General features: G+C 39.8%; 1 protein-coding gene across 4 annotated transcripts in view; it reads right to left on the bottom strand.

The window, feature by feature from the left end:
* The window catches only part of zmat4a (zinc finger, matrin-type 4a), an 82,731-nt gene extending 70,565 nt beyond the window's left edge, over positions 1-12,166 (bottom strand). For all 4 annotated transcript variants that reach the window (XR_002841369.2, XM_023838433.2, XM_023838434.2 and 1 more), the window contains exon 1: positions 11,997-12,166. Coding sequence is in view for 3 of the 4 variants with exons in the window: in XM_023838433.2 (XP_023694201.1) it covers positions 11,997-12,083 (87 nt within the window). In the remaining variant the exon portion in view is untranslated. The remainder of the gene's footprint in view (positions 1-11,996) is intronic.
* Between the last annotated feature and the right edge of the window lie 15,325 nt (positions 12,167-27,491).

Genomic DNA, 27,491 nt, shown 5'->3' with positions numbered 1-27,491 from the left:
CGGGTGCTGAATTAGCTGCCCCCTGCTAAGTCACATTTTCACATATGGGTTAAATGCAGAGAACACATTTCGTAATAAAAATATGGGGCAGCATGTGGCTCTGCTAGTTAGGGCTGACAGGATAATTTCACATTTAGGCCCTTGAGAAAGACCCTTAACCCCAATTACTCCAGGGACAGGCTGTACATGTAATGGAAACCTTGAAAAGAAAATTTCCATCCATCCATTTTCTATACCTGTTTGTCCTACAGTATACATCACAGGGTTCCAGACACTATCCTGGAGGTTACCGGTGCAAGGCAGGGAATAAGCCAGGATGGCACACATCATTCACACACATCATTCACACATCATTCACACACATCATTCACACACATCATTCACATACATCATTCACACACATCATTCATACACATCATTCATACATTCACACATATATATTCACACCTACAGATAATTTGGGAGCTCAAATTCGCTGTCGGGGGAAACCAGGGAATCTGGAGGAAACCCCATGACAACATGGGGAGAACATGGAAACTCCAGATTTAACACAAGACTGGAAACCTGGTCTTCAGAGGTGTGAGGCAGCAGTGCTAATCACTGTGCCACCTTTCTGAAAAAGAAATTTACAAGTCTTTACTGTGATCAATACAGCCGTTAACACAATACAAAAATGGTCTGGCCCCGATAATTAAAAAATTGTCACACTAACCCTTGAAAAGAATTGCAACAGCATGATCATTGGTGGTACTTAACTGTGTTCAGTGGGCCATTTATGCTGTAATTTATGTTGTTACAGCTTGGTTACTAGAACAAGACTAATTGCATCAATCAGTAACAAATCACATTACATGCGAATTACTACCTTTAAATGTGTATTCTATCTCTTTGGAAGCACAACAAAATACATACATGCATCTGCCCATTAATTTCAAAGCACAGAAAATGATTGCATGCACCATTAAATAGCTTCACAAAATTCTGCCTATGTTATAAAGTTCATTGGTAGTTTTACACTAAGTAGGAAACACACGTTAAGCTTAACACTATATAAAAAGATAATGATGCTTGTGGAAATAAGTGCAATTTATATGCTCTATTCACAGTTGTCAGCCCTAAATATATTTTTCAAGTCTACTTAACATCTTGAGCAGTTATGTGGGTATACTGTTCTAAGTAGTGAAGTATGCTACACTGTTCTAAGTAGTGAAGTATGCTACACAGCCTCATCCTATGCCATCCACAGTCAAAAAATGTTATGTCAATGCCACTCTGAACATAAAAGCCTTAAAAATAGCAACATTTTATTTTTGTTACAATTACCTTCATGAGATGCTTGGGCTATTAGAAACACTGCTACGTTACTGAATCTCTGACACGAATAAGTTTTGTTTGTTTTTTAATTTATAGTGGATTTAATAAATTATTTTCTACGGCTTCACCCTTCTTGACTGATTCCCACTACCACTTCCACACACCCATCCTCAACTAAGTGAAGGTGCTTCACTGCTCATTTACGCAGCTAGTTTAAGCAAAATAATACTACTATCTTAATAACACCTTGGCAAAAGGGTAGGATAAAAGATTCAAGTTATGAAGAGACATTGTGGTGCTACAATATGAAAGAAGGAGGCTATAGTACTAAAGTAGAGCATGTAGATTACTCTTCAAAATAATAAAAAAAGCTGCTTTGCTGTTGAAGCATCATAAACTGTGATTATCCACATTCTTCAGTCAGAATATAGTAATTTTCTTCAAAATAATGTGTGCACACAAACTCCATGATGCAGCAGACCTGATGTTGTAAAGCTATTAATAAATTAAGAAGTGCAGCAATTTAACTCAAGATATTAATAAATTAATAAACCTAATAATTACGGAGGAGATACAATGAATTTTTTATTTTACAAAACATCCAATATTTTCTCCAACACTGGGAAATACTTGGTGTAATAGAAGTGAAATGGCTAACATATGTTACATATGATGCTTCAAATGGAATAAGGAAATTTATCACATTTATAACTTCTACAACAAATCCCTTATTTTTCTCATGCCTAAAACTATTCCCTTCTGGCTGTAAATACTGTACACCACCTGAATTTATTAGCAGTCCATTAGCGAGAATTAAGTAACAAGTGTTGAACAGTAGGGACGAGACGTCTCCGGATCTCACAGGGAAGAAACCCAAACACGCCCCACCCCCACCCTCAAAGCGGCAGCCAAGCCAGGGTAAGGCAATGAGGCGTCACCCAGGGAAGCCCCTTATAAAACCTGTCTCTGCATCCTCGGCAGGTTCCCAGAGCGGGAGCGGAGCTGGGCTTTGGTCCAGGCACCACAGAATGGCCAGGAAATTCAGTTTACCCGATCAGGACATAATGATGCCCACTGCAACATTACAATCTAAGAAGATAATTTACATATATTACAATAAAATATTTAGCTACATTGCTACCGCTGCACTACATGGAGTAAGGATTCGATGAAAGTTCCTAAGTTGTCTGGTTGCATTTCTATGACCTTTGATACTTATCTGTAATGCACTTCCTGTACCTGCACATTCATAACCAGTCAGTAAATATTACTAAATATCTTTGTACATATACAGAAATATATATAAAAATGCAAAATTTGCTTTTCAGACTGAAAGATAAAAGGTAAGTATACAAAAAAAGTATACTGACAGAGACCATGTTTTTACCTCAAAGAATGAATGCTTATTCCCGGTGGCAGCTGTCAGACGGAAACCAAGGGGTGAGTGAATGCTGCTTTGTGGGATTGTGTCGATGTTGCAGCCACGGGTCGGCAGATAGCCAGACGGCTTGAATGCGAAATGGGAAAGGTAGCTTAAATGTGCTAGCCAGCGTACGTTTGATCAACCATGTGGGAAAAGGAAACATGAAGCATCGGAGCAGAAAGAATGTGACGCTTTCCACTTTCAGACTACTACCAGCAAATTATAGCGCGTTAACTACCTACACCAGTGTTTCCCAACCCCGTCCTTGGGGACCTCCAGACAGTCCAAGTTTTTGCTCCCTACCAGGAAAAAGTGGACTGACTGGAAGGAAGCTGCCATGGAGCAAATACGCAGACTGACTGGGGGTCCCCAAGGACGGGGCTGGGAAACACTGACCTACACAATACAGCAGACAGACGGATTTGGGGTTTTAATTTTTGCCTTATGATACTTCATCAAGATTTATTTAAATTTAGACTGCACTGAAGGTACATGAACAGGGAATACAGGGAGTGACTCAACTATGTAAATAGAAACTCAAATATGGTAAATAGGAAAACGGCTCTCACAACATGACATCTAAACTCCAGCAGATCTTCATCAAATAATCTTCCTCTAATCTTTGATTACTTCCCCTTGCATTTCAATGATGGGGCTGACACCTGATCTTCATGGGTGCCTTGGAAGAGCATCTAGGCTCAGTAAAGATAATTCACCACAATGCTGCATGGATAAGTATGACAGCAACACAAGATTCTGCTTTACCTCATAAACTGAAAAGCTCGGTCTTTCCTTTCCGGCTGTCTGTGTAACAAAGGATCATAAATTTTAGATGTCCACCCCCACTGCAAACCCTCATATATGCTACATATGCTCCCCCTCCTCGGATGGACCTGGATAAAAGCAGAACTGTTGTCTGTTTATGGGCTGTGAGTTCATGACATTCCAGATATGAGGAGGGTGAATCAATTCACCCCGACACTAGGTGGTCAAAAGCAAGTAGAGTCCAGATCATGGGGGCAAAAACGCACAGTAACAACCAGCTTCCTAACAAGCTAACACACAGACACCAAGAAGCAGAGCAATATATTGCTATACTCTTTGTATACTCTTTGTTCCCTCCCTGTGCTTTTCTTCAGAAGGGAGTAATTTAGGGCAAACAGGGTAGTTACCGCTTGTATTTATATCCCAAATGAATTATTTGGCTGTGATTATAAACCTCATTTTACTCTTGGGAAATGCAAGGGGCACTTCTGATGGATGGATACCCAATACAAAATATGACTAAAAAGACACTAATTATCTGTCTCTGAACTATTTTTTGTAACTTTTATAGAATTGTGTAATCATCTAAATTCGGTAAAAAAAAAAAACATGCATTTTGAGTTTCAAGGACACATGCCTTTGTTAGACTGACAATGTGAATAAAATTCACATTTTCACGTTTTACAGAACTACGAGGGCTGTTCTCAATGTGATGGTGTATACTGTAGGTAAGGTGGTTTATTTGGAAAAAATCTTAAAAGTGTGATACACTGCAGACATTTGGAATGAACTGCCATTTTTAAACCAAAGCAAAACAGGTAAGGGTCTTTCATAAATGTTACATTTTATATAGACAACAGCAAGACAACAATGGGCTTTTGCCCCCCACCAAAAGGCATTGTGCTTTACAAACACTGAAGCAGCTAAAGCGCAAAGCCCTTCCCTCTTTTGATGGTCCCGTCTCATTCTTTGGTAATACATCTCCCAAGGGAAACACTGTCCAAATAAAAGCATCTGCTCTTTGCATTGAGCAGCTCTGTCCCTGCAAACCTGCCCCCTTCCCAGTCTGCAGGGCTCTGCACCTGTTTTCACAGCATCGCTGAAAAATAACTGCCCGATTCCTACTTGGGGGGTCCTGCTGTGTGCGTAATGTCTTGCCGATTCCTCCCTCGGCCAATGAAATAACGCAAATAAATTCACTAATTAATCCCCCAATCTTTGCAGTGCAGAGTTACAAAAGTGACGACCTGCCTTTCTACCGGTATTAGATTTCCCAGTAGAGACAAACATTACGTACCTTGGGGGGTATATTACGGTAACACATTACAGCACATTATCTTAGGTACCCATGGTATCTTGAATACTGGAGGGGGGTCACCCATGGTACAAACTGCCCCACCCACTCAACAAATTTTATCACCAAGATTTCAAAATACTGGAATAGTGCACTTCTGAGAATACCATGAAAATGTTGCGGTGTACGTCAGAATATCATCTGATTGTCTCAATGCCTAACGAATGTCATTAAATACCATTCATGTCTACATTATCTTGGAAAGTCCCATCTCCAAGTTGGTTAAAATAAAATAATAGTCATATGTAAGCTGTCATGCAGGAATCTAAAGGTGCATTACTTCAAGGCATCAGGTTGGATTCTTTCAAAATTCAGTAGGATCAGTACAATGAAAAAAAAGTTTATTTCTATTATCTTTATCATAAGTTGATTCACAATAAATACATTTTTAGAACTAGATTAATTAAAAAATGAGGATTCTGCTAGTGTCACAGTTTAAATACCTGCTCTAGTTGTACCTGTTTTCACATGGTTGTTTATCTTCCTCATGCAACATTAATTCTTTCTGCTCTGCCAATGAGCTTGTAACAGCCGAAGAATCCGCCGACTGGTACATCGAAATCTGTACATTTCCTAACAATGGTCAGCTAAATGTGTTTACACCAATGGCGGGAAAAAGGTTTTAGAGATTTTCATGCTAAATTTCATTTGAATAGCACATTACTGCCAATAGATTATTTCAGTCTGTACATCATCCAGGGCTCAATATTGATGATCTAATGCAAAAGCGTAAAGCGTAAAGTGCAGCAAACATTTATGAGTCCAGATCCATTTCTCTATTTTGACAGCGTTACTAACAGACTTTGTGCCAGCGGAAAGCACAAAAAGGTTGTCCTAACTCTCTTAATTATTCAGAGGTGTGTTTTGGGCAAAACATGCAATGGATCAATCAGAACGGCAGCTCTCCTCACCTTTAAAAGGCAGCGGCACATGAGCTACAGCAGATCGCTATTACAATTTCCCGGCAAGCCAGATCGCTTTTCTCACAAGGAAATGGACGTACCCATGCGCGAGCTGAATAGGTGCGAACACATCATCTATGGGAACAGCACTGTTCCACCTGAACCCTTCAAGGTGAAGTATGCGTGGGATGAGGTAACAGCGAGTGTGTCCTCATTTTCTGGCATCACCAGATCATCCTTTTTTGAAGCAGTTGCTGGATAATTCCTTTATGGGTACTGTTGCAGGTATCAGTATATATTTTACAGACAAAGAATCTGTAGCAAAATACAACAATTGTACCAAATCATAAGTGAATAAAATCACCAACTGAACTGTATTTACACCAAAGAGTCATACTAGTTCAGCATTACTGTAGGTGTGGTCAAGTATGGGAAGAAAAAGGGGTCATTTTACAAACGAGGCATCCAAGTTGCTTGCTAAATCCTTAATTAAATCTTTATTAGTGTACCTGCTGGGAAGAAAAACATTTCAAACTGTGGTAAACTTCCCACTGCCTGTACACAAAGTCTTTATTAAATGCTAAAGACTAAATTATCCATGACTGGCTTCAAAACTTTTCGGTTAATGAACGTGCAAGTTATTTTAGAATTAGATGAACTTTGATGATGCCAGAGAGAGAATTTTTACTTGAGAGAATAATAGTCATTGGAACTAGGGCTGACACCTAGAGAATTTCTGTTTAAAGTGATAAAGTTTGAAAATAACATTTCTTAAGAGAAACACTCAAAACATGCATCACTGTTTCCTGCACAGACAAACCCGGTGCCCACCATATTTATAATAATGTTAATGTTGGTAGGTGATGATGTTATTATATGCAATTTACACAGCAAACCACAAAAATGTAACCAGTCACTGACCAAATTTATTTGTCAGCTATTTTTATTACTGATTATTATCGACATTAGTGATTAGTTATTGCAAACCAAATTCACTAGTTCGTTTTCACACTCCACAAGTACAGTGTTCATAAACATTCATTCCTAAGGTCTTAGAGAAACTGAAATCTTTAACAAGTCTCTCTTCGATATGCTGGAACACTGCACAAAACACACCGCCAAAATAAGCTAAAACATTTGATGAAATGTAATATTTACAAGCAAATTTCCAATTCTTTGGCTTCTGTTACTCTATCTGAAATATAACAGATGGCAAAGACAATACCAACTAACTGCTTGCTCAACTACTCAATTTTGTACTAAAACCAATGTATACTACAGAAAGACAATTCAGCAATGTGCTTCAAATACAAGAAACATCTACTGGTACTAAAAGGTAAACTCTGGTCCCCAAATTCTTGATTGAACCTAAGGCCACTACTGAGGGACCGACAAGCATGAAATGACAAAAACCGCCAGCAGTGTGAGGCAAACAAAATGCATCACGAGGTTTGTTATAATATACTTTTATTTTAAGGTAGTTCTAAGCAGAACATTAAGTAAATGCACACCTCCACATAGCAAGTGTGTCCCTTCCATTTCCTGCAGACTGAGAGACATATTCTAAGTAAATGAAAACTCCACATACTAATTTGTCTAGAAAGGAGAGATGTCCCTCAGCTTTGGTTGGCTGCACAAAACAGAAAAAAGCTATGAGACTGAAACACTTTGACAGGCATTGGGGATGGAAGCACCTAGTGCTGGTCAGCAATCAATAATCAATTACTGGAAGAATTCAGTGGATTACACATTATTTTGCAAGAACACATGCACTCAGATAGTCAGACGATGCTCACAATACCAACTAATTGATGGTGACAGTCCCAGAAGATGGGACAAAAGTACAATAGCTTATCTGAAGCAAGATTGGAAAAAGGATCCATGTCATTTTACTACTGTAATGCAAGCAAAACAAGCCGTGCAATACTTATAAAGCATTCAGTCAAAAATTACCGCCATATGGATGCATCCTACTTGCCAAAAGAGCCAGTAAAACATGGCACCTTTATAGTGGGAACTGGGGACTGAGCTAAAAAAGTTATGCAACATGCACATTTGGACAACAACTTCACCATCATTTGCAAGCCACCAACTTTGGCAGCTGAACACATCTTAGAAGGGACTCTCATGACATAGTAACACTGACAGACCTAATAATTTAAATTGCAGTTACTAATGACAACCTGCATGACCACAATGAGTTGGGTTTCAATGACAACTGAGCATTATGTCATCCTTATCAATTCCCATTTAACTGCAACATGCTACACAGGATCTTTAAAAGCAGCTGCACTATAACCTCTGTAAAAAGGCAGCCAGCACATGCATGCATCCATCCATCCATCTCACTTGTCTAATGTAAGGTCAATAAACACAAGGTGAGTGCAGATGAGATCATGGGTCGCTCGAATAACACATGCATGAAATCAGCAATTTGCAGATTTAATCATATTCAAAACCACACCTTCCATGCAAAGCATAACCAATATGATTTCCCATCCTTGTCAGATATAAGAAATAAGGGGTTGTCGCTGATCGACCCTGCACTGAAACTATTTGAACTATGTCATTGTGGACTTTTTAAAATACAACTGGCATAAGAGAAGCTAAAATGAAACATACAGAATACAGTGAGGTGCAAGAAGTCCTTTTACCTGGCATCCTCAAAAATCCACATTATGAGATAAAGGACTGCTGATAATACTGCACTTTAAGACTCAAGGGAAAAAATATAATTTTCATATTTACGAAACCCTTGGCACGACAGATGGTGCCTTTAGCAGCAGGGGAACAACAGGGCAGAGTGTGGCTCCGAGGGTTAGGGCTCTGTGCCTGAGACGGTACTGTTATGGGTCTGAACCCATTAGGTACCACAGGCTTGCACCATCAAAGACAACGTGAAACTGAGCAGTTAAAATCTGCCTGGGGCATTTGTGGCAGGGGGCAGCAGTGAAGCCCCCCCGCTGGGCTGTGACCAGCGCTGTACGCAGCATAGTCACTGTTGGGCCCTTGAACAAGGCCCAAAAACTCTGAAAAATGCTCCAGGGGTCAAATAAGTCCATGTTCAAACCCAGAGCTTTGCTCTCACCTCTACATGCATATATATGTTTCAAAGGAAGGCGAGATTGGATATCCGAAATGTAACGAAGTCCCACATACTTGTAAAAAAAAAAAGTGGACAAGTGCATCGTTTGACTTACAGCAAGGGTGTTTAACCAATGCAAAAATTAGATATAAATAAAGTAAAAATCAGTATCTGACAACAATGGTCATTACCATTTCAATATTTTTATGCATTTCAGTCAATGCAGAAACTACCTTCTTCAGCGGTAATAAATAGTAAGAGAGACCAAAAAATAAAAGAACTGAATGAGAAATTAAAATAATAGAAGTTAATTTCACTGTCACTGCAAAAAAAAAAGATGAATACACTGCAGTATATTTAATTTTATGCAGCCATAATAGCTAGCTATAATCTCTCAAATTATTATGGACAACTTGGCTGTTAGATGTTATATAGGTCACTGTTATAGCATATAGGCAACTACTGCCAGCAAGTGGAGCTAGCATGTTCCGCCAATTTCACTGCTGGTCTCGTGTACATTTTGGCCATAGGGCCAAAATGTACACGGGATTCTAGTGAGCCTTGTGCTGAAAGGTCACCACAGGCCATTTCTCTTCTGGAAATAATAGTGAAATAATATTGTGCAACTCTTTTCTGGAAGCCTGAAGCTTGTCACCATACCCAATACTCACAAGATCTACAGGTTAAAGCGTTCAAAAAACTAAGTAGAAAATCATTTCACATCTTCTAACAATATATAAATTGTTGTTTTTCAATTAACATTAATATACTCCAGAAGTTCCTAAATATGTATAAAAAATTATAGTTAAAAATATATAGTCTTTTATATGGCACAATTAATTAATTTCCATCATGAAAGATAACATTAAATAACACGTGACATGTGTTTGTTTAAAGTCTAAAGAGGCAGGTGAAGCCAAAAGCACAGATTGCAGTGTTAAACATGGAACTGGCCCAAGTTACAGTAATGTTGTGAGTGAACTGATAGAACAATGAGCCACCTTGTGGTTTGGGCTGCAAGATATTCGGTGCCAAGGAGAAGCCTGACTCCATGAACTGCGACGATGAAGCGCATCAAGGTGAAGCAGCGCAAAAAATGCATCTGCGACCATCAGTAATTTGCCGTTCTGGGGTGTCCTTTAAAACATTTAAGGACAGAGGAAAGTATTTTGAATAAAATAAGCCTTCTGACGTCAATGACAGAAACATAAATAATCATCCAGAAGGATCCCTGGGTCCTGTTTTACATTAACTAACAGGGTGACTGCAAAATCTATACATTCTGCAATTGAGCATAAACAGGAAGCACAAACAGTGCTGATTGTTTTCTGCAATATCATGAGTACAGATAAACATTCCAAATTATTAATGCCATATAAAGAACGTGCCCTAATTAGAAGTAGCCTCAGATCACTATCGAGCTCTTAAACTGGCCTCAGATCAGTATCGAGCATCATCTTATAACTACTGTCTGTTTCTCTGATGAGCAAATGAAAAGAATGCAACCTCCACAATTACGGCTATATTTGAAATAACATACAAGTTATTTACTTAACCCAAAACTGAAAAAAAATGTATAACAGTATTATTAACTGGAAAAAAAACAAAATATGAATAAAAAATTTTAAATGTAGATGAAAACTATGATCAAAACATGGATAACTTCACGTTAACAAAGCAGAGCAATCCACTCATGATAATCTGCAATTACAATGATGTTTCAGATCCAAAACTTGCCAACACCAGAATTCACAACTTGGGAACTTCTTCATTTCAAATAATTCTTCTGGCTTATGAATGTAGGACTCCAGGCTCCCAAAGACAGACAGTAGCACACAGGCATAAAATGAACAGCTGCAAAACGGCAAACACTGCCCCACGATATGATTCAGGAGAGTTAACTGCGAAAGGTGGCCTCACTGTGGATTATCTACAGTATACGAGGAATTGATGTGGGGCTCACGTTCACACTACTGAATAATGAAAAAGTCAGTAATGGACGTTGAGGACGGTTATACACATTCACAAAGCCACACTGATAAAATTAATAGCATGTGACAGGGAATATATATGCCTAATGCATGATGTATAACTATGCAGTCCAACGGAACAATTTACATTTTATTACAGTGCAATGTGAAGAAAATCCAGCAAAGACAATCCATTACAACTTGGGATAGAAAAATAATTTAAACTTTAAAGGAGTTCTAATCAATATGCACAAAACATTCCCAAGTGATGTCCGAATTAGCTTTATAAATCCTTTTCTGGTCATAGCCGTAAGTGCAATGTAGGACGTTTATAACTGTTGCCGAATTTCACCTAGTGCAAAGAAAGGAGGCAAAATCAAAAGGGATTATGTTAAGTCTCTATCGCTAGGTTAATTAGCATATGATACGTTTACATTGCGATTATTTATTGGCTGGTTGCAAAGCAGAGCGCCGGACCCTCACACATCATCCTCAGCTTAGTCGTACCACAGGCGAAAATGTCAAAGCATATATTTAATCTTACAGCTCTGCAAAAACCGTATGCTTGTTCCCCACAGAAATAATGCATCAAGTGCTATCAATCATTTCTCCAAACTTCAAACAGCGCAGTCTCTTTGTTTAAGTAATCAGTCAGCTGTCAGCAAAGTGTACACATTTACAAACATTTTCCGCCTGCTGGCATCATCCCCGCACCAACAACATACATATTCTTTCCTGTAATGATTTTAACGCTATTTTTAAGAGTGATTTGCACAACATGTCATGTAAACAAAGCTGTCTATGTTGCCACAAACCTCATTTGTGAAGAAATCGCGACGGCCTTTGTATTACGAATAAAGTGCCTTACAAACCGCTGCCAAATAAAGCGTTTACTATGCCGTCTTGCAAGTCTGCTCGTCACTACACTGTTTCACGGACAACCCAAAAACTGTACTACCTAAAATTTCTTCCACATATTCTGCCATTAAAAATCAAAGTCTATGCGCACATTTAAAAAAAAAAAAAAACTTAATATTGCCATACATACTTTCTATTAGCAATATGATTCTTGTGAGAGTTGAGAGTTTGACAGAGGATTACTTTAGTCAAAAGCCACACAAAGGACATACATGCAATGTTAACATTATTGCAACACACAAATAATTAGCATATAAGTAAGTACCTGCCACTCCAAACTGTAACCCTGGAACAAATGGTTTGGAAATACCGTCAGCTGATGTTGCACTTGAAGGGAAAACGTATAATCCATTGACCAAAGTATGTGGAGCGAGCGCTTATTGTCCGTGCAAGCGAAGCCTCCAGCACCCGCAGTACCGGAGCCTCACAGCAGGTTTCTCCCCGCCCCGCCGCCGTCCTATTGGCCGCCGGCTTATAGTAGTACTACGGAGGTCCGCTGTTCACCCGAGCAGCTGAATTAGCGAGGGAATCCGGGCTGTCGGACACCTAGCACAGTAAACAATGCAATACACGGAAAAACGAGCAGAACATAAAAACAATAGGTGTAATTTAACTTTTTCCCGTTACTTGTCAAAATCAATGAATTCTTACTCCGACATAATTATTCATTTAACGCTAGAGGAATTATATTACATTTACTGCATTTGGCAGACGCCCTTAGCCAGAGCGACTTACATAAGTGCTTAGAAGTCTTATCAGTGAATACATTCTGATACTATAGTTCAATAGAACCTGGCCATATGTATATATATGTATATATATATGTATATATACATATATATACATACACACACACACACACACACCATATATATATATATATATATATATATATATATATATATATAGAGAGAGAGAGAGAGAGAGAGAGAGAGCAATACAATGACGATCTCACTCAAGCCTATATATGCTCCATATATAAAAGCATTTCATTTATACACACACGTGCACACACATACTTATGAGTCTGTTAGACAGTGTTGTACAGCAGCTTCTAAATGTGACTTATCTGTGGTAAAAGCAGCCTGGGCACATGCTGACAAGTGACAAGAAGAGTGTCTGCAGCTTCATGTGACCTTTTACATCATTAACACATGAAAGGGATCTGATATTTTAATCCACCCTGGCTGAGAAGGTAAAGAGAGACTTCAGTCATAAGAAGCAGAATGACTTGCTAAAAACCAGAATGAATGTAATGTGTTCCTCAGCCTCTCTGGGTCCTGTAGCAGCTTGTCAGAGACATCAGTGCATATGTGAATTTACTGTGTAGTATTTGTCTCGCAACAGAATTCGTTATGCCATATTTTACATTATCACAGTGTATCATGCTGTCACATAGCACTAAACAAACTATGGCATTCCTCAGATCTGGTAGAAAGGTGCTGAAGATGCTTTGGATAGATGATATGCTATAAAATACATTCCAGTCCAAAAAAATATTTGGTTACCATTTATGTGCACTTTTATCTGAAAATATAACCATCCATCTTCTGACCACTTATCCTGGTGAGGACAGAATGCTAGTGCATTTCTGGGCACATAGACTGACACAGCCATACATTATGGGCAATTTAGAGACACCAGGTAGTTTAAATGCTTCTCTCTGACTGCAGGAGAAAACCTGCATGACATGGGAAGAACAAGCGAATTCCACACACAGAGAACAATAGACACACAAACCTTGAACCCTGGAGTTGTGAAACAATGGTGGTACCCATCTACTATGGCCACATGTCTGTGGAGTTTGCATTTTGTTCCCATGTCATCGTGGGGTTTCCTCTGGGTACTCCGGTCCCCCCCCCCCCACAGCCCAAAAACATGCAGAGGTTAATTGGAGTTACCCAATGTACACATGTGTGTGAATGGGGTATGCATATGCCTTGTAATTGGTTGGTGCCCCATCCTAGATTGTTCCCCATCTTCCACCTATATACTCAGAACCCCCTGTGACCCTGAATATAACAAGCGGTTACAGAAAATGGATAGATGGGCCATTCAGTATATGATATGTTTTGACTGAAGAACGTCAATGACATGATTTCTAGAACATTGGAAATAAATTTATTATGGCAGTATGGGTTTGCATGTCATGACCTGTGGTTACAGATTGTTACAATTCTGAGATTCATAAAATTAAAATATAGAAGAATCATATTGTTTCGTTATCACTTATTTCACAAGAAATTCATGTTGCACTATCATCATGAGATGCTGTGCTTTCATATATATTAATCATACTCAACATGAAGTATATAAATAATGCAGTCCTCCAAACGAAAAGCACTTGTTTACAGTCTCACTTGGGAATTAATTTATACTGATTCTATACAAGACATACAGTACTAGGTGGCAGTTACAACAAGGAAGGAATTTGTCAGGATAAGTCCGTGGATTGTTCTGTTCTACCTGTTGTTTCCCTGTGTGTCCAACAGGTGTCGCTGGCCATCCCATTCATTCTCCAGTGTTTTGGCACCTTTCTTAGTTTACGTTGTTTTCCCCTAGTGCACTGAGCCGCCGCATGGCTCCTAAACAGGCATTTGGCAACCAGGCATCTCCTACCGTCGTGGGTTATTCGACATTTTGTGTTTTGTGCCCCTAAATTCTGCTTTTGTATAACGTTGTTAATTAGTTACTTAGTTTTCTTGTATTCTGTATGGAACCTTGTTTTTGTACCTTTGTTAGTTATCCCTGTTTGTATCTAGTTTTGAAATCATGTGTTGTTTCACCTTTGTTCCTAATATCTCCAGTGTAGCCTTAGTGCCTAGCGTTTGATTGATTGTGTTACCTCCACCTGTGTGTAATCTGTAATTGGCCCACACCTGTCTCTCATCTAACCTTGTTGCTTGTGTACAGTATATACGTGCCTGCCCTTGACCTGTTTCTTGGTCAGTCATTTTCGTGTTTGTTTACTGCTAGTGTTGTGCATTTGTATGCATATTTGCATGCTTACATATTGTTCTTGTAGATGAATGTGCATGTTTGGTTTAGCCTTGGATTAATTCATGTTTATCATAAAATTCTCCTTTGTCACCAAGCCACACTAGTCACGCTCCGCATCCCTGCCCCTCTTCTTCTTTCCCTAGTGTGAGTCCAATGAGCCACACTTGTTACTAATTTGTCTTACCTCTTGTTTCAGCCCTCGTGTGACTCAATCCAGCTGTCTCTCATCTTCTCCCTCGTTAGTCATGTATAAGAGTGCCTCCCAGTCCTGTGCTCCCCAGTCTGGTCATTAATGTTGCCTCAGTGTGTGCTTCAGTGGTTTCCCTTTGCACCAGTTTTGGCTTTTGTTTGGCCCCACATGGTCAGCTTTGTTTACCCTTACCATGCCTTCTCCTGTCTCCTTCAGTTCATAATAGCATGGTCATTCAGGATGCTGAATTATGGCAGATAATGTAGGTGATCTGATCTTGTAGTTTGCACGTGGCTAGTTACTAAATATTATTTGCACATGCCATATCATTTTGACTGCCGTAACCTTAAATTATCTAAAAATTTAAATGGTTCCACCTCTGGCTGTTCTTGCATTTAAAACCTTTAGTAGCTAGTTATTCTATGTCTTCCCCTCTGCTCTATTTCCTTAATGATTCAACTGTTCTTGGCTCTACAGGTGATAAGCCCTACTGCTGCCCCGACCCATAACGATGTCAACAGAGCTCATAATATCTCAAATTTAATGAAATGACAGAAATGCTGCATTAGATGAATGATTAATTAAATTGCAGTCACAGGTCATTTCATTTTAATTTGAAATGTGTTAACAATATAGCTCAACTGAACACTTCTCTTCCTATCGAAATGAATCGACAAAATGAAAGATAGAAAACTTAATATAAATTACAAGCCTGAGGGTTAACAACCATAATGATTAATGAAATATATTACCACATAAAATAAAAACTGAAAGACTGCAGCTGAGATAAGTACTGATAGTCCATAAGCTATGCCCCATAGGGTTATGAACTCACTAGGTAAATGCTGAATTACTCATCAATTGTCAGTTATACGTTGTAATAGAGACTGACAGTGGAAACAGGTGGGGAGACTGACAAGTGTTAAGATTATTCTTAAAAGTACTGGCACATCAAATGTATTATCTGCTTTTATAGCCTGACAACATGTGTACTGTTATTCACAATTGTAGGTGTCATTCCTTAAGTAACTACCGAACCCCTGCCCCCTCCCGCCCCCCCCTCCACACACACACACACACACACACACACACAACTTATTTGCTATTGATTAATGACTGAACAATATTATGTACTACATTTCAATTTCAGCACATGATTTAATTTTTTAATTTACCACTTCTTATCACAGGAAGAGGGGCTTTGAAGTCATTAGTAGATTGAGCATTAAGAAATATGATATATACAGATAATTTAAACTAGAGGTCAGAAGGTCTGCCATGCCTGAAATAAACATATGAAATAGATTTTTGCTGTCAATTCAGTGATTGGGGATCTTGTGGGATAATATATGGAATATGGACAATAAACCGTAAACATGGAATAGAATGTGCTCCTCCCAGATTAAGAAAAACAATTCCAGTAGCTTGCATTCGTGGTTTACAGGTACAGTGTGTCGTGTTCATATGTATTACAGAAAGAAGACAAGGCCTTAAGGAAATGCTTAAAATTAATTGCTTCAGTAAAAAAAAGTTTTATAATTACACATGCTTATTATGTAAAGGAAGGTAAGTCGTTTTAATTAAAACATTAGCATTAAGTGGGTAAATAATTCAGTATCTGTTAATTAAAGTTTATTATTTTAACTAACTTATACAGAACATACTGCAGTATGCTCTCATTTCCAAACTGCGACTTAATTACAGCTGAAATGCAGTTTTTCTGAGCAAATATAATTTAGGAAGTAGTATACCCCATTGATTTTATTGTGTAATTCTTCATATTTATTGTTGATATAAGGAAACACGGGTGGTGGGTGATTTTGTGGGCTGGGACTCCGCCTGAGTAGGTGGTCACTGGTTTAAATCCCATGACTGGCAGAGCTACATTTATCACACTTGGGCCTTTGAGTAAGGCCCTTAACACAGATTGGTCCAGGGACTTGTAGACCCTGTTTGAGATGCTCAGGTGCCCGTCCGGTCCTGTCCCAGTTGTCTTTTACCCATTTGGCCAGCAGTTCCCGCTAGCCATCCTGTTTGGTGTTCCCCCGCTCCCTGGGCTGCTGAGGAGCTCTGTGGGTTGTGTGTGTGGCTCACAAGCAGACACCTGGGCCTGGGGCTTGCCTCGCCTTTGTGTTTTATTTTGGTTTTATTTTATCCCTGCTGGGTAATTTATATCTTGTTTATGGTTACTCTGCCAGTGCCTTGTCTGTTCTGTTTTACTTGTGTTTTTTGATTCCTCCTAGTGTTGATTGCCCTCAGTGTTTCTTCCTGTTTCCTAGTCTCTAGTGTCTGTTAATTGTTAATACCCCACCTATTGCCCCTTGCCGTTAATGATTGGTTAATTTGGTTATGATTCTCACCTGCCCTGCATTGTGTCTTGTTAGCTGTGTATTTAAGTGCCTGTTCTGTGTCTGTTTGGTCAGTCATTGTTGTTGTTCCTCTGTGTTAGTAGCGGTGTTGTTCTCCTAGTCCCGATCCCCGTTTAGCTCTCTTCCCTAGTTGTGTTTACTGTTTGGTTTCATAAGTGAGTTGTTTATTTTTCTGTTCGTTTTTGACCCATCGTGGTCCCATTATTTTGTGTTCAGTTTTGTTTATTAATAAACCCCTTTTGTTGTAGCTGCTCCTTGGACCATCCTTCTTTGCCCATCTGCTCCATGCCACGGACTGTTTATTTTCCAAAATTTCCCATTTTGTTTCATGTCTACATCCTGAGTGTTGTTAGCTGGCAAATAATGGTGCCCACGATAAAGATTTTAAACAGGCTAAACTTTGAATGCTGATTATCAAATTAAAATTTTGAATGGAGATGGCAATAGGCTAAGTATATTTTAAAATTATCGTAAATATGATTGTAATGTGTAGAACAAATGAAAAACCAACAGCCGAATTCTTTATAAATTTCCCTCTTTTTTAAAGGGGGTGTAAATCATACTATAGTATACCTTACATCAGCAATCATAACAAAAATATACTAAAGATTACATGCAATAGAGTGAATACTTGAGCATCTAGGTGGAAAGATTTGGATGCTGGAAATAAAGACGGAGTCTGGCCCCACACCATTGCTCTCTGCAGTCACAAGGGACATTCCCCAAACAGCAGGGCACACACTTAGCACACAAACACATCAAAAATATGATCAAACACTGACCTCTCATGCATGACAAGAAAGTCAAGGTCAGCCATTTAAATGCAACAGCTTAATCTGCATCATCAACAATTTCCACCCTCAGTGCTCCACTTCAATCTCCATACCACTACCATCTGTCATTGTAATTAAATGAAACATATCCCTCTTTGATACTGAGTTTTAGGGAGAACACAACCAAAATATACACCATTCACACAGTAATGACAATCAGTGGTGAATGACACAGTTGTTTGAAAATGAGAAAGGGAACAACGTCAGTAAAAATGTAAATTAAGCCCTTCTTTCACAATTGTGCCCCAAAATTAATTGTTTCTAGACCTCATCGGCACAAACTGCACAAGCTAAATCAAGACATTAAGAGAACTTGATAAAAAAAAAAAAGATTGATGTAAAACAAACAGTTCCTAACATATCTCTGGGGTCTTTTTCCAAGTATGGCCTGAATTCAAAACAATCCATTACATCTTTGTTTATTTATTTTGCATATTTTTTTCTTTAACACTGTAGATGTTCCAGAAAGCAGGCAGCTATGAGAGCTGCCTAAAAACTGTAACTGACTAAAAACTGTATCAGAGCAACATCCCAAATGACTCCTTCAGCCACACCAGAAAAGGTAAGATCTTGTGCAATTTTCTAGCACATACATTTGCATTTATTGCAAGCAAACTTCCACATGTCAATACAGGGCTATTCCATTTTCAGTGGCATTTTCAAAGGCACCAGAAGGATCTCACAAAGGCACCTCACAAGCTTGTCACCTGGTCACCTCCCAAGGGAGCTGTTGCTGGCATGTCCAATTGGGCAGAGGACACAGCGTAGACCCAGGAAATTATGAAAGGATCTTTTGACATCATATCAACGTCAAAACTAGAGAGCGAAAAACCCGAAGAAACCCTCTGGGGGTCAAGGTCAAGGCATGCTAACATTCTTGCTATGGATGGATGGATCGATTCACCATGTTAGGATTATAAAGCTGTTCTCTTCCTGCAACACATTACAATATTAGGGAACTGAATGTAGGTATTGTAATTGACTGATCTGCAATCAGATTATAATTGTTTGATTTTCTTGGCAACAATGTAATGCAGTGTGAAAGAGTAAATGGGACCAAATCCTTACTCAATGGTTATGTGATAGAGACCCAAAAGAATCCACAGTCATGTAAACCTGGAAAATGTCAGCATGTCATAGTGAGTGTGGCCTCCATAGTTAATGTCCCAGCACCTTTGTACTGTGTGCAATCACATCGGTACAGGACACATCCCCCTTTTAGTCTTATCCATCACATCCTTGTACATCATTCTTCCCAGCTTCCACACCATCACTCATGAGATTCAACTGAATATTGCAGGACTGCAGCAGTATTAGGCTGACATGCCATCATTTGTGTTCTCCAGAACCAAGAAAAGGGCTTCTGAAAAGCAAGAGGCTTCTCCCTCCAGTAAAGGAGTGACTAAACAGAGCAGCAGGCTAAGATTAAACACAAGGCTTTTGTTCTGGCTTGTTTCCCCCTCTCACTCGACCACCTGGGTTTTTTGCAGTGTGTATATGCCTTATCTCCACCTCGCAGAGCTGCTCGACAAAAAGCACTGGGCGTTAGGCGTCTCTACATTCTTGTACTCATGCCCATCATTTCCGACTTAGAGTGTGAGCTAGTGATCTGGGGGAAAAAATCCTTTTCTCTTCAGGAGAAATGACTGTTAGTGCCATTGAACCAGCCTGCAATGTGTGAATTTGTGTAATTTCATATTGCTGAGGTGCTCAAAGAGTTTTACTATTAAATATACTTGATATTTTAGGCTAATGTTCATAGTATAAGTTTCTCAAAGGATTTAACTTCACAAATTCTTCATAAAGAAAGACCTTTAGTGCACTTCAAGGGCAATTGTTTTGATATTATAAACATTTAAAAAATACCTTCCACCTAACAGCAATGTAATTGTAGTCCATCTTTTAGGGTGATACCAACAAAAGCTGCATTCATTTATATGTGACATGCACAACATACAATCTGCGAAAGTCTAGTGTTGGAGTATATTATACTGCTAGTGCCAGATGCATTGATGCATTGTAGGTAAGTTGTCTTACATACCGATGGTAGTTCTGAGAGTTTGGTTAGAAGGCAAATAAAAGTTATATATATATATATATATATATATATAGTTGGAGTTCTTTATCAGTTCTTTGGCATAATCATACTCAGAAACGGGTTGAATGTTTCACAGATAGAATTCTGTGACTTGCTCATGTTTTATATGCTAGGCTTTTAACTCCCCCTGCTGGAATTCGCATATTATTACAGGTGTTGAATTAGGAGTAGTTACTCATACTGCGCACAGCTGACGGACGCAGCTGACAGTTCTGGTTCTGCATAAGAGGGCTGAATAACACAATAAAAGTCACTCACAGGACCATGGGAGCGACAGATTGGCTTTGATACACTTTGCTATTTCTTTTGATTCCAATCTGGTTTTGATGTGAACCAGCTCCCTGACATACACTGTATGGACAAAAGTGTTGGGACACACCCCTCAGGTTGGGGAGCATGCGCTGATGCAGCACATTGCTATACCTACCATATGACGAAACACCTCAGGGTCCCGGCTGGCGACCCCCTGGGCAGATACACGGTCCAGTCCCACCCTCCAGAAATGGCCATCCATCTGCTGCAGCCAAGTGTTACGTGGGTGTCCCCTTGGCCTTGTCCAGCCGCTTGGGTCCTCTAGCAACCACTCGTACTACACAAGGTAACCAGCAGTACCCAAGGATTCTCTGAGGAAAACAGTACTGAAGGAGTCCAGTCTTTGTCTCAGCTCACTGGATAGCATCCATGTCTCACAGCCATACAGCAAGATGAAGCACCAGGACTCTAAAGACTTGGACCGTCGCTCTCTTGCCAAGATATCACCACACACCCCTTTCCAGCGACCTCATGACCCCCCATGCTCTTCCAATCCATCTACTGACTTCATAGGAAGAGTCACCAGAGACATGAATGTCGTTGCCGAGGTAAGTGATTCTCTCAATGAGGTCAACATTCTCCCCACAGACAGACACACTACTGATGGCTGTGCCTAAGAAGTCATTAAAGGCCTGGATCTTGGTTTTTATCCAGGACACTCGCAATCTTAGGCACTCAGACTCCTGTCTGTCTCTCGAGAACCCCAATCACAGCCTCCACTGACTCTGTGAAGATCACAGCATCATTGGCAAAGTCAAGATCAGTAAATCTTTCTTCACCAACGGACGCCCCACAGCCACTGGACCCAACAACCCTGCCCAACACCCAGTCCATACAAGCATTGAGCAGAGTAGGAGCAAGAACACACCCTTGGCAGACCCCAGAATCAACTGGGAAGAATGCGGAGGTTTTCCCTCCACTCTGCACAGCACTCACAGTACCAGTGTACAGGCCGGCCATGACATCCAGCAACTTCGGGGGAATCCCGCAAAGTCTCAGAATGTCCCACAGGACAGCTGAGTCAATCGCTCTATGAAAATCGCCAAAGGCCACAAAAAACCTCTGCCGATAGGGACTACAAGTGGGATAATGCCTGACTCCCAAATGGAAGATTCAGCTTAGGTCCAGTATGAGGCTGGCCTAGGCCAGATTCCAAGATCAGGCTGCTTCTGATGAGTTTGCATGCAGTTTGTGCCAGGAGGACAGTCTACCACCAGCCTGAAGAAGTTCACCTTGGATACCACAGATCCCTGTGGCCTTCCCTACCTCCAACTGATTCACCACCCGTACAATCTCAGTGAAATTGGGTGGTTCACAGCTGATCGGAGGATCAGCCTCAACAACCATGGACCCAGAGATGTTTGACATCTTAGCTGGAGGATCAGCTTAAGTCGGCCCAGCGAGTCACAACAGCAGTGTCATTCAAAAGGACTGTTCCATCACATCTCTCGATAATATCCAGGGTGCACTACGAGATGGAACACCTTCTTCTGGGAACACCAGCAACACCAACACAGCCCTCAGCAACCTTCAGGTTCTTATCACGGAAGGTCTCCCACATCACATTAGAATTAGCAGTCGCGCCCAAGTCTGCAAGTTCTTCACACAAACTGCATGCAAACTCATCAGAAGCAGCCTGATCTTGGAATCTGGCCTAGGCCAGCCTCATACTGGACCTAAGCTGAATCTTAAGAGTAGCAACAACAAGTCTGTGGTCAAAATTCACAAACTGGGCACTTCTGTAGACCCTGAAGTTCTGCAGCAGCCTCCACTGTCTGCCCACGTGGATGTGATCGATCTCCTTCGTCGCATCACCAGTATTGGAGAACCAAGTACAACTATTTGCCTCAGGGCATTGAAACCAGGATCCAGTGATCTACTGCCACTGGCCTTTTACAAAGTCAAGGAACATGAAGCCACTCTCACCTCGGTCTCTAGACCTATGGGGACGCAATCCTCATAGCCAGCTCTGTCATTGCCAATGGTCACATTGAAGTCATCCATGACCAATTTTTTCCCTGCCAGTTGGAGGATTGCTTGCAGGGCGAGATGCAGTGTAACATCATACCCAGGACAAGAGACATACCTTTTAGTCATTGAATTCAGGTGTTTCATTCAGACCCATTGCCACAGGTGTATAAAATCAAGTACCTAACCATGCAGTCATGTTTACAAACGTCTGTGAAAGAATGGGTCATTCTGAAGAGCTCAGTGAATTAAGCATGGTGCTGCCACCTTTGCAGTATGTCAGTTTGTGAAATTGCTTCCCTGCTAGACAGTCCACAGTCAACTGTAGGCAGTATTATTGCAAAGCGGAAGCATTTAGGAACAACAGGAAATCAACCACAAAGTGGCAGACAAAGCAGGGCTGCTGAGTGCTGAAGTGCACAGTGCATAAAGGTTGCCCATGCTCTGTTGACTCAATAACTGCAAAGTTCTGCTGCAGTTATTTATGCTGTTTAAAATCAGTCATACTACAGAAAATATCAAGGTATAAGGGAGCATAAATAGAAATAAGTGATGGAAAAATATGGCTTTGAAACTCCATAACAATTTGACTCAGAGGTTTGGTTCCAAAGCCCTGTTTCTTCCATCATTTTTACATAATAAAACATATTCACATAAAAAAAATCTGCTGAAGTTTATACTCAAACACTACAACTAATCACTAACATTTAAAACTTATAGTTATTAGAAAAAGCAGCAACATTTTTGTAAACCATGTGTAGCTAATAGGGATGTAATGGTACCAAAAACTCACGATAAAAGGTTCGCGATATGATACTTATCACAATATTAAAATAGAAAAAAGTCTTTTAATGATTAATAATCAACATGTTTATTTATATCAAATTAGTTCTTCCTTTTAACATAAAGTGATTCTGCTTTTCTTTTCATCATTAGTGAAATATCCAGCTATGACCTTAAGCCTTTGGCACAACTTAGCAGTAGTTGTCCTTTGCAATGAATGACTGAACAATGCATGTAATTATAACACAAAAACAAGCAGTAGTTCCTTTATAAAATATTAACTATTACTACAGCAGCTGGATCTTTTAATCAAAACACAATCTTCAATTCCGAAGTAGTGTTTCAAGCCATTTTTCTGCCGGGTCTGTTTTCACTTTGTGAAATATAGGCCACGCCCACGCATACTTACACGCTAAATAATGTGTGAAAACAGTGCACATGTAACACTGATGACCCTATTTTAGGTCCACTTAGTAGTGCTACTGAGACGGACCTTATACGAGAGAAATAACCACGTGATATCTTGGTTGATATCGGAACAGTCCGACAATGGTTTCGAGGTATTTTTTTTATCGCGATATTACTTTTATCGTTACATCCCTAGTAGCTATGTTACCTTCACTGCCCCTCCGCATACAGTAATCCATTGTATTTGAGCTGTATGCATGCCCGGCTGCAGCTCACTGCTCCCCACTAAGGATGGCTAAAAGAACGCTCCATAAACCATTTGCTGTATTTTCTGATCCCACTAGTTGGTGCTCTTGGTTTCCATTAGGACCTGCTTTGAGCACCATCTAGTGGGGTCAGAAAAGATAATAAATGGTTCATGATGTGTCGTTTTCGCCACCATGGCTCTCGGCAATTGACAAGTTTGGCATGTTTGGTTGAAACGGTTAGTAGGCAATTCTCGTGAGACTCATAAGACCCATAGACAGTGGAGTACTGTAGCTAGACATTCTGGGCCCCCTGAAAAAATGTCACCGTGGGGTCCGCGGCCCCCATACATTATATAATTTTATGTATTCAAGGGCCCCTGTAAAGTGCTGGACCCCCTGAATCTGTCAGGGTATCCATGCCCCTCCGACCTCCCCTGCCCATAGGACATATTTATGATATAATTCCATTGGATATGTATTTTAGTGAACACAAGGTTTTTCAGGAACCTTTTAGTTGCATTGTAGCAGTACTGACTGTATAAGTTTTAAAAAAATATGTAAGTCTGGCTCACTGCTCCCTAAAACAAAAGTATTTTTCAGAAATGTTTAGCTATAATGGGAAAATACAAACAATTATAGAAAACTAAGGGCTCTAAAGTCTTAAATGTGAGAATAACCAATTACAGAGACAGAAAAAATGTCCTTAAAAATACAGCTGGCTGTTACATACCACAAGTGAAAGATCAATAATATGCCTGTTTATTTTCTGAATGAGAAAATGAGAAAGAGTTTCTTCACTCAATAGGTTTTGGGGTCCGAATGTTGTCCCTGATCTTTACGTGTGGAGTTTGCATGTTCTCTCCATGTTGGTAAAGTTTTCGACAGATACATTGGTTTCCTCCCATAATCCACAAACATGCACTTAGATGAACTGGCACCTTTAAATGCCTGTAGCTGGTGATTTTTTTTTTTTGTATATCCATTGATCTGCGGTTTTCAACTGCCTCGTGTTCTGGGCTGTAAGGGGTAGCCTCCCGGCCCCATGTGACCCTCTTCTGGATGAAGAATTGGAAGATGGATGGATGTGGAGCACAGAAAATATATGTCCATATATTAGTAGAACAAGAGCATGTATAATTGCCACACAAGAAATGATTTATTGGGATTAAAATGGTCAGTAATAAAATATCTAAATCTACTAAGGATTGTAACAAGAATAGTGTCTGGATCAGCCGACATTCCATATATCATTTCAAGGTATTTCTATCAGTATCTCGTCCAATCTTACACTTCTGGACTCTATTCAAATCAGAGTTTAGAATACGGCACAAAAATAACATGGAAATTCATTCTTGGCCAAAGCTTAGCGGACAGGCACTGGCAGATGTACACAGAGAGGGAGCCAGGCTTGCCCACAGGCATGGAGGAAAGCCAGAACATGAGCTGTTTGTCTTGGAATCTCACCCATATGGGCTGGAGAGGCAAGGGGCTGCGTCTAGCAGACAGATGGCTGAGTATTGGCTTAAAAGTCCACCAGACTCCCCCTTCATCTATGGAAAGAGCAGCAGAGGTCAGTCTTTGCGCAACCCTGCATGGCACGTCCATCAAAGCAGCCTTTAAACTATTCTCTCATTGAAAACACCACACAAGGTTTTATTAGACTGGAACTTTGGAAGTCCCAAAGTTCTCAATAAAAGCATCAAGCCACAACTGGACTTAGAGAACCTTACACTTGGTGATGTTGACAGTAATTTGTATTGCATATATGCAATGTTGTGGCACCAAATGGCAGTAATTAAGCTTCCAACTCGGAATGAAAATCAGGAATAATAACACAATAAATACCCTTTCTTTGCACACATATTGCCATTGATAAAATAGTATTTTCAGAATGACATGCATTATTTCAAGGAGCTTTCTCTGAAGAAGGAAAGAGATGCACTACTGCCAGCAGAGGGAGGCCTGAAGCCACACATCACACAAGCAATTCAACGTCAATGATCCAAGAATGTAACCTCAGTGTATTTCACTTGATTTTTCATTTGGTTGCCATGTAGCTTCTAGCAATCCAAAACAAAAAAACTGCACAGAATGATGCTTTCATATGTGCTTCGTTTTACCCTTTAAGTTTCTCAGCAGGCTCTTGTGGTCTCTGTGTTAATGCCAAATTGCAAAATGCCATGGGCATTCGGATATATAATATTACCAGATCTCCTGGACCAGTACAAAGGAAGATTGTCTGGCACCCATGGGAATGTGCTAACAGGAAGTGCAGGGACTGTTTGGGGTTACTAAATATTAGGGTAACATTATTGACTTTTACATAACAAAACAAATAATCAAGGGTGAGTTTCCCGAAGCGTTCTTAACACTACGTCGTTAATTAAGTTCTGTGTTAAAAGATAGAACTAACGAACGACGTAGCGTTAAGAAGGCTTCGGGAAACTCACCCAATCAATACAATAGCAGGCTGACCCTAAAATACAAAGGCTATATTAAATACATTGAAATTCATTGATTGAAGCTTCTTTGTGAGACTTTTTTGCTTGGACCTGGTTGAAATCCACTTAAACTCGAGTTTTTGGAGGATGCTGCAGTTCTCTACCTTATTCTTCAGTAGCTAAGTGGGTATATGGAGTTTATTTTCCACAAAATGCTAAATTAATTAGGCTGCCATGCATTTATGTCAGCTGGAACAAAAACATATACAGAACTGTATGTAGGTGTAGCAGACAATTTTACTGAACAAAAACTCTGAATGGTGCCAAAACTGTTGATGTGGCCTGGTGGAATTTATTTAGAGACATTTCTGCATTAATGTCAACATTCTTAATGTTATGAATTACTTATTGTGGTGAAATTCTTTTAGTTTAACTTAAAAGAAGTGTTGGCTAAGTGTTTTTTCTCTTCAAAATAGCTGGAATATAATTGATTATATCTATTAAAGTATGTGAGGCTTCTTACATAGTTTGACATACTTGAGAATTCATACATAGAAAAAAACATTTTTACTACTCAATCAAAGTTGTTTAATCAGAAGTCATATAGCAGCAATTTGCAGAAGTTCATGTTTACAGAATGTTTCTGTGAAAGTTCAGTGAAAGCTCAAATGTTGCATAAATCATTTTAAATTTCAGTCTATTAATTCTGTTATATGGCCAAGAAACAGCAGTTACAGCAGAAAACTGGCCACCCGTAGTGCATATGATATTTACATCAACATTTAATTTCATTCACTGTAATCAGGGGGTATCTGATGAACTTTTACAAGCTGAATAAAATGGTATTAGTTGAAAATAATAATGAGCGCCCAAACAAATCTGCGTCTCATTAGGGGCTTTCAAATATGCATCATAAATCATTTGTGAGTGACACGGCCAGGTGTGGGGGGGCACCGTACCCCGCAAAGCGCTACCTCAAGATGACAGAACAGCTCCACTCACTCGGGCCACATGTGCAGGACGCGCGCGGTAACCTGCATTGTTTCCACCGCGAGACACACCTGTCACTTCATCTGTCTTGTATTTGGCAAAGTGGTCAAGGATTTGCGA

Source organism: Paramormyrops kingsleyae, chromosome 2, assembly GCF_048594095.1.
Source record: "Paramormyrops kingsleyae isolate MSU_618 chromosome 2, PKINGS_0.4, whole genome shotgun sequence".
Classification (NCBI taxonomy): domain Eukaryota; kingdom Metazoa; phylum Chordata; class Actinopteri; order Osteoglossiformes; family Mormyridae; genus Paramormyrops; species Paramormyrops kingsleyae.
This window is presented reverse-complemented; position numbering and strand designations above follow the sequence as displayed.